The 9,276-nt window shown below is 34.5% G+C and overlaps 1 protein-coding gene across 6 annotated transcripts in view; it reads left to right on the top strand.

Moving 5' to 3' along the window:
* Window positions 1-8,649, top strand: part of LOC111088862 — a 51,748-nt gene extending 43,099 nt beyond the window's left edge. For 5 of the 6 annotated variants that reach the window (XM_022400016.1, XM_022400013.1, XM_022400014.1 and 2 more), the window contains one exon: window positions 4,272-4,813. In XM_022400016.1, the coding sequence (XP_022255724.1) occupies window positions 4,272-4,373 (102 nt within the window). In that variant the 3' untranslated portion in view covers window positions 4,374-4,813. Of the gene's footprint in view, window positions 1-4,271; window positions 4,814-8,489 lie in introns of those variants that run through there. The other variant, XM_022400015.1, reaches the window with a different exon arrangement.
* Window positions 8,650-9,276: the final 627 nt, after the last annotated feature.

Genomic DNA, 9,276 nt, shown 5'->3' with positions numbered 1-9,276 from the left:
ATCATATTCATATGAATTAATATATTTATAATTTATTTAATATCTAGTAGATCTTCCTTTCGCTTCGTGGAGTTCGTTGATCCTTTGGGGCATCGTGAGAAACATCTTGTCAATTTTAAATTGTGGGATTTTTGCCCACTTTTGCTTCAAAACTTGGAGTAGATCGCTCTTCGAAGTTGGTTTTCCTGGTTGTTTCTTGACTTGCCGGTCGAGTATGACCCAGAGGTTTTTGATGGGGTTCATGTCAGGAGATTGGCTCGGCCAGGGTAACTTCTGGATACCATTTTCTTCCTGCCACTTTTGGGTGTTTTTAGCAGTGTGACACGGTGCTCCATCTTCCTGGAACAACGTTGTGTTCTTATCCACGAAACCCGAGGAATAAAGTGGCAAGAGTCCTTCCTCCAATATATCGACGTATTTCGCAAAATTTATGTTGCCAATGCACTCCACTAAGCTCGATCTCCCACCAACTCAAACAGCTCCCCAAACCATCACGCTGAAACCACCATGCTTCACAGTTGGCTACAATCTGTTGAGCCAAAACTCATGGTGAGGCATTCTCCAGACCCATATCCTTCCACTGTCCAAAAATTGAGCGAATCTTGATTCGTCTGAGAACAATACGGTCTTCCAAAAGTCCAGAGGCCTGGTCATCATATCACTTGCCCACTTCTTTCGTCTGACTATGGTGGCAGGTCTTAATAAGGGCTTCCGTCTAACTGCTCTGCAATGATAACCCAATCTGTAGAGAATCCGTTGAACAGATTTCGGGCTCATCCCACCAACTTTGGCCACTTCTGCAGTAGTTAATCTGAGATCATATCGATGCTCCTCTTGACAGCTCTTTTTGTCCTCTCCGATGGACCAGGACGACCCAGACGCTGCTCAGTTGTTTCCTTGCCGTGTTTCCTGAACTGCACGATGATTCTGTTGACTGTTGAAAGCGGAATTCCCAAATTCTGCGAAATTTGCCGCTGACTTATTCCACCATCTGCCTGACCAACTATCCTTTCTCTAACAAAATCTGACAATTCGAGAGAACCTTGAGTTCTAGGCATGTTGTAGCACAAGATAATTAGTGTGCGGACCATTTTCATTTATATAGTGCTCTGTGAACACAAATTAGTTAGCATAAATCAGTTAAATGACAAAAAATTAGGTGTCTATTTACTTGTGACCACTCAGTGTATATTAAACATATATATTTAGCTTAGATTTTATTACATCTTTTTTGTGTTTAAATACAAGCAAATATTAATAATTATTATCATGACATTTTATATCTTTATACAAAAATAACAAATCCATTTAATATAAGCCAAGTGTCTCCTACCTATCAAGAAAATATTTCAGGTTAGGTGAAGGTAAGTAAGATATAATGATATTGTAAAATTGTGACATAGATTTTAATGTATATATATATAGCTATTAATTACAATTACAAAATTGAGGTAGATATTGGGAATTTTACAGAAAAACATCATAATTATAAAAACTGGAAAACAATTTAGAAAATTGTAATTGTATGTAGAATTTGAGCCTGAATATTACATGCATTTTTTATCATTTAAATTTCATAACCTTTGCATGTTTTATGATTTTTGTAATAATATTAATCATTACAGGTAAAAGTATTAATAGAAAGGATATCTCACTGATAGGTCAGAACATTCTAATCACTACAGATTTAGGGTCTTGGGAGGGCCTTAGGGGGATCTGTTTCTTCCCACCCATTACTTTGTACCACGAAATAATGATACATATAAAAATGTCTTGTTTGTTTGTTTGTTTTTTAATTATGCACAAAGCTTCACAAGGGCTCTCTGTGCTCTGCCCACCACGGGTATCGAAACCCGGTTTCTAGCGTTGTAAGTCCGCAGACATACCGCTGTGCCACTGGGGGGCTAAAAATGTCTTTCCAAACTCTTAAGAAACTTTAAGACATTAAAATCTATCTTACTGTTGAACTTCTCAACAAGCAGGGGTGGCGGGTTGACTGTGGTGACGTAAATTGATGAACTTTTCACATGGTTACTGGTAGAATGAAGTTTCAAAGTTTGAGGTGAAGTAAAGGGAGACTTGGTTTCTCTTGAAACTAGATATGTCATCATGCAGTCTTAGCATTTGCACCTGTCCCATTAATACTACCACAGACTACTTCAAACTTGCCACAATATTCACAGTTGGTTAAAGGGTTGCCATTAAATTTTGATTAAGTTTAATGTTTTTAATTTTTTAAAAAGTAATATTTGCTATTAATGTTACATAGAAAACGTTTAACAACAGTACTTGTTTTGTGATTTTGCAGATGCTGAATTCCAAGTTCAGTGCTAGTTGGCTTATGATTAAATTGTGTATCTTGTTTGTGGTCCTGTTTACTAACTAGAAAGTAAAAGAAACAAGTGTAGATCTATACAATGTAAAAACTACTCTGACAAGCATAAGACTAATGTTATATTAAAAACACAATGCAACAACTACCATGATTTCTATATAGGAGAAACAAGCCTAAAAATGGAACCAGATTCAGTGAACACTAAAAAATCACCCTCCCATGTTTTTGAACATTGTATCTCAAACAACCACAGTATTACCATAGAAAACATTAACATATTAAGTAAGGAAACCAAAGTAAACAAACGAAAAATTAAAGAAGCTCTTCTAATACAAGAACTTAAATCCACATTAAACCAGCACCAAGGAATGGTTTTATGTCTTTACTAATTATTCCTTAATGTTAACTACCATATAATAGGTTATATATTTAGAATGCCCCCTATAATCTTACACCTATCATTACTGTAGTCTCATGACACATGATCAATAACAGTCACTCCATCAAATCTTATTGTCAATCTGATGATGAACTATAGAGGTCGAAATGTTATTTGTTTTGTGCTTTTCTAATAGAAGTTTTCTATGCTGATATCACCTGTCTTTATTATATATATGTATACAGACTTCCAAACATTCTGATTCATTATGCTTTACAAAAATTTATTTCAGTTGGTCACTTGGCATTCAGATAAAGAATTAAAATTTTAAATAATCAAATGTCTCAACTTTCACCATTATCAATTTTCAAATTATAAGACCAATTTTCCCACGTGAAGAAAGTTTTGGAACAAATATCTGAGTTATAACTTGTAGAATGCAAGAAAATGGTATTTAAGGTATTATCTACAAGGGTTAAACACAATGGTGCATTTTATTTATAAGTTTTGAATATGTACAACTTTATACAAAAAGTTGAATAACAGGTATTTGCAGAAGAGATTTATAGAAGTAGGTGAATGCATAGTTTTCTAATTCATTTTGGCTAGGGTAGGGTCCATATTTCACATGCTGTTGCTGGAAAATTTTGCTCTGCACTATGGGGCTGAGTGTGTGTTATAAGAGTGACAGTATAAATCCTACTATTTAGAGTAGTCAAGAGTTGGTAGTGTTGTTGACTAGCTAACTCCCCTCTAATCTATCAGTTTCAAAATTAGGAAATAGATGAAGAATGTAGTTTGTTAAAATATAATAGGCTTAATACTAATGACTTATGACAAGTACAATTATAATCATGCTTCGCCAGCTTGTAAAAGGTGTTCCCACATAACAATTATTGGAATGACATATGGCTGATATAAATAGTGTTGCAACCACTTCTGTATTTTTTGTATACCCTGCTGGCCTGAAGAGCTCTGGATTTAGCAAAACACTTCATCAGCAATGGATATGATGAATATAGTGTAGTTAGAATACTATAATTATACACTCGGGGCCAGTACGACAGTTTTTTTCCAACCTGTACAAATGCTGACTGTGCCACTCCCACCCCATCCACACTCTTCCACCGTTATAGAAATTCTACACAATTATACTTTTATACACTCGGGGCCAGTACGACAGGTTTTTTCCAACCTGTACAAATGCTGACTGTGCCACCCCCACCCCCATCCACACTCTTCCACCGTTCTACACAATTATACTTTTATAAATACCATTATTAATGATTGAGTCATATGCAGCATGCACTGTAGAAAACTATAACCCCCCCCCCCCCAAGAACATGACCCAGGCTTTGTTGTTTTGTAATTTATCTAATCTTTGATTCTATGTCATTTCTTAACATCATGAAATACATACATTGTATTATTTGGTTTAGGTTTAGAGAAGATTGGGTGCTTATTTTATATTTTAGGTTGGTATGGGATAACATATTACATTCATCGCTTGACTTTGGAGAGTGTTAAAGACTATTTAAAGTTTATTTTATGGTTTAGATCATTGTTAAAGAACATAGGAAATGCCATCAAATGAAGGTTCAAGTAAGACTGTACACTCCATCAAGAAGTGGTGAACCATTACAAAAACAACAGGTGTGATGCTATAGCCCTTGTACAAAAAAAAAATTCCCTCTACTATGATCTTTATTGGGTATATTAGGCCCTTTAAAACAATTAGTTATTTCTTTCAAATATATTGATCAATCAGTGGTTACCTTTGTACCTAAAGTATGCGAACAATGAACTGGTTGAAATATTACCATCATATACTACATATTCCTATCTAAAAATAAATAATTCATATGGAAACAACCAACTTAAAAAGGTAGTTTTTCATTCAAACTTGGCTTTGTAACTTTTCATAAATCTAGTTCTAGAATATGATTGTGAATATTTTGGTAGAAATGTTAACTTAGATATTTTGCAGAAGTGCTATATATATTCATTCTAATTGAGTATTATATATTGTCTCACAATAAATGGCTGTTTTAGGGTTTTTTATTTATAAAAGTAAAATCAAATATGAAGTTATTGTCATATTATTCATTATCAAATTGTTTTCAGTCTTAGTAAAAAAACATTGAATGTAAGAAATAAAAAAATGGTTTTGAAATTAATTCAAGAACTATCTTGTTCATTATCCATCATAAATATGTACAGGTGACAATGAATAAAGAAAAGTTAATTGCATATTTAGTAGGGTATCAAGTACTCCAATATTTTCATATTTATTCCTACATTTCACAGAAATACTTATTTTTTTCCTATATTTACAAAATTGGGTGAGACAGAAATACAAATATTCAAAGAAAAGTGACAAACTTAGTGTAAACATTTTGCAGAAAAAAATGTTACAAAATTATGTCTTTCAAGACTTTATGTTTCTGCACTTTTCTTCAATATATTTCTTTCAGGTATGGCACCCATGCCCAGCCCAGTAACTAACAGCCTCAGTTGTTGGATATACTACCTGGATCCATTTGGATCACAGAAACCATTGTCCTCTCCTTTTAATGGATTCTTTTTTTTTGGCAGAAAAACTAAAAATATGATTCTGATAATAAATTCATCAACATGAGGAAATACAATATTAAGTACTATTGTGGTAATAAGAGAAACGTTTGTCAGTTTTGGAGGAAGAAAAGTTTATGATGGGTAAATGTTAAATAGAGCAGTCTATCTAGATGGTTTTCTAAGAAATGTGTAAAAATACCCAACAACTGAAGCTGTTTTAGAACATTTTCATGGCAATCTAACATTTCAATATCTATTTCAAATAAGAGTTTGTTAATTGTACTAGGAGACAAAACTAAGTTTAATGAAAGATGGTCGTCTGAGGTTGATGGAAGTTGTGGTGTGTTAAAGGAAGTACCTTGTATCAGGCCAGATGTACTATCTGAAATGAAATGTAATAATACCAGACTTTAAATTAATTCTTCAACATGCATCAGGATCCCATCATAAAAAACTGAGTAAATCCCTTCTTTCACTGAATGATGCAAAACTCACATCCAAAAGTCAACCAACCACTGGCATCTCAAGGGAAAGTGCAAATACAAGTACAGATTCTGCAGGTGAAAAAGCAGGACCTTCTAGTCAGATATCTGGGACATTAACTGGAAAAGAGAAATCCACAATTTTGACTTTCACTGTACTAAGAGAGGATACCTTGTGTGCAGAAGTTATCTGGGCAGTGAAATGTGCATTCTCCATACGTTTCAGAGCTGGTGGTGTATTATTGAAACTTTCAAAGCAATGTTCAAATGCCCAATAGTGGACAGTTTCAATAGGAGCAGAAAAAATTTATCTTACGTACTATCAGCTGGTTTGGATCCAGCTTTCATTACTGCTTTGATATATGGCGTACAAAATGCAAATAACTCCTTTTTTATTGCAGTATGATGAAACAACTTAGGCACAGGTAAAGAAACAATGGATCTCATGATAAGGTACTGGCCCGCAACCCATGATTAAGTCTGGTGCAGATATTACAATTCATTGTTCTTTTTTTCATGCAGATAGAAAGTTTGTTGCCAAGCGTATGGTGGAAACATTACAAGATGATTGGAATCCCTAGTTGCATTAGGTGGTGATGGACCAAATGTTAAAAAGACAATATTTAGAGAAGTTTCCAAGCTATTCAAAGCTGCTGATTCAGAATGGTCTTGTTGGTGTAGATACATATAATATTCATACAATGCACAATGCCTTCAGCAAGGGCATAACATAATATGGTCAGGAAACAGAGTAATTAGTGATAGATTTATTTGGACTATTCAAGATCTCATCTGGAAGAATGGAGGATTATAAATATATACATATAGAACATGACCTTCCAGAGGAAGTCTTTTATAAAGTACATCTAAGTTTGTTGGCTGAGCATTGGACCAGCTTTAAGGTGCATCATTAAGCAGTGGTCAGGAATAAGAGAATATGTGTCAAAATTAGAGAGGGACCCAAAGAGTATAAAATTCAAAGGGAAGCAATAAAGCAACCCGACATGAAAGTCAAATTGTTCTTTCTGTTGTCAGTTATCCCTCTGTTTGAAATATTTCTCAAAAAGTTCCACACTGATCAACTTATGATTCACCTGCTATACAGTCGAATGACAGTGTTGGTTTGCAGCATTCTGAGATGGTTTGTCAAAACGTATTATTAATGACATAGCACCATTAGAGTTGAAAAATCTAGAAATTGTCATTAAAAGTCAGTTAGGTGATGAAAACATTGTCTGTGGGGAAGCAAGAAAGGAGCCTTCCGAGGTGAAACTAGAGACCCATCACAAAGAAATTCTTGGAATATGGTCATTCTACACTGCGGTATCAACGTACCTGATCACTAAACTTCCTTTTGAAAACACTAGTTTGTTTGTTTCAAGTGAAAAGATTTGATCAAGGTTCTGTCACAGATATAGAGGTTTTATCTAGACAACTGATGTTTGAAGAGAATGTTATAACTAATATTACAGATGAGTGAAAAGTGTACCGAACAGAAGATGATTCAGAAGACAGGCAAAATTGTGGATCATTTCTGGAAGCAAGTCTTCTTGAAAAAGCTTGACAATGGAAACTTGAAATACAGATTTCTGTCTCTTCTTGTCAAGAAAGCAATAGTATTACCCCCAGGGAAACACAGACGTAAAAATAAGTTTGTCCGTTAATACAAATGTTGTCACCAAAAACAGAATTGCTATTGGAGAGAAAACTGTGAATATTGTGTAAACTTTCAAGGACATGGTGAAGTTTCAGATCCTGACAAGCTTCAGCCCCATAAAATTAAACCCAATAGGGAAGTGCTAAGACCTGCTAAAATGGCTTATAGCAACTATAAACTAAGAATGGAGGAAGAAATGTTGATAAAGAAAGGCAGAAATGAGAAAGAGAAAAGATTGAGGTTGAAAAGAAGTTAGAAGCTGAGGAAAAGGAAACTAGGAACAGACTCTGTTCCCTTCTTGAAAGATAGAAAGAATTGTTGAGGAAGGAAACTGAAATTCGGAGGAAGTTATTCTGTACAGAATAATTGCTTAAAGATGGAAACAACAAGCCGAAAAAAGGAAGTAGAAAACAACAATATGGAGGGAGTGGGTGTGGCACAGATAATGATAGCTACAGCCACAGCAAAGACAGAATGCTTAAGAAAAGAAATGAACAAAATATGTGAAAGTTAAAGGAGTTTTGAACAACAAAGGGACATCTACTGGAGAAGAGGCTGGGCAAAACAGCCAGTGGTAGTAAATCATTGTCTTTTAGAAAGGAAACATTCAAATAAATGTAGTTCTTCATCAGTAAAGTATGGAGGAAATGCGGTCTGGTTCATCTTCTAAAAGAAAACTGTTATCCAATTAATCGTCCAATCTCAAGAAAGTAAAATCAAACTAGGTATCTTTCTTCTAAGCAAGAACATTTTTGTTCATCACTGTAACTGTCAACAGGCAAATTTTGCCCAAGATAAATATGTTAGTTAAAGATCTTGCTCACAGATGTCTCTTGCATTGATAGAGAGATATTTGCAGTAAAGCTTAATCAATCACAACAACTGTAATGAAGAAAAACAGGTTTATTATGATTATGGATGTGTTAGTTGATAATTTGTATTATATTGCATCACAGATATAAATCACGAAGACGATTTAACATATATTATTCAATAGTTTACTAAAGTTGATACAAACGGAATATGTGTAAGTTATTAAATTAATTTACTGTTTGTTTGCAGTTAAGAAGAACGCTTGTGACCTGTACTACATTCAGTCATTGTTCGAGATTATTACAATAGCACTACCCATATATAAGTTTAGTATTGTTACGACAGCTGAAGTCACGTGACCCTAGTAACACGTCATGATATTCTCGAAGGATATTGACTTTACCTGGCAACTCTAGTCTGTTCTAGGCGCTCTCTCTCTCTCTTTCTTTTTTTTTTTTGTATATAAGCCCGGCAAATAAAGCGGAGATAAGATTGTAGTTAGATAGATATAGAGACAGATAATTGAGTCAAGTGAGCGGTAGTGACGATAATATAAAGTGTGTGTTTTGTTATCAAGATTGCAAACGTATTGACTGTGGAAATGTTGTGTTTTGTAAAGTTGTATCGAGAAAGAATAAACTAGTTTTAATTAAGAAAGGACTTGTATCGCTGAAGTATCGCGGAAATAATTTCTACGGGAAATTAACAAACAAGCAAATACGTAACAAATTGGTGTCAGAGAGTGGGACGGAAAAAAAAAAGAAGACGAAAATGGAAACCAGAGGTGGCAAATCAAACTACAGCTTAGCAGATTTCATGACAGCAATACAAGAACAGCAAAAGAAACAAGAAGAACACGAAAATAAACAAGAAGAGAGATTACAGCAGTGGCAAGAAAACCTGCAACAGTGGTAGCTCGAACAGCAAAATAAACAAGAGAGACTACAGCAGTGGTTAGAGGAGAAATAAAATAAACAAGAAGAGAGATTACAGCAGTGGCAACTGGAACAAGAAAGGAAACAGAAAGAAAGCCTCC

This window comes from Limulus polyphemus, unplaced genomic scaffold, assembly GCF_000517525.1.
Source record: "Limulus polyphemus unplaced genomic scaffold, Limulus_polyphemus-2.1.2 Scaffold4608, whole genome shotgun sequence".
In the NCBI taxonomy this organism is placed as follows: domain Eukaryota; kingdom Metazoa; phylum Arthropoda; class Merostomata; order Xiphosura; family Limulidae; genus Limulus; species Limulus polyphemus.
The sequence above is the reverse complement of the archived record's forward strand: the minus strand, read 5'-3'. Positions and strand labels throughout refer to the sequence as shown.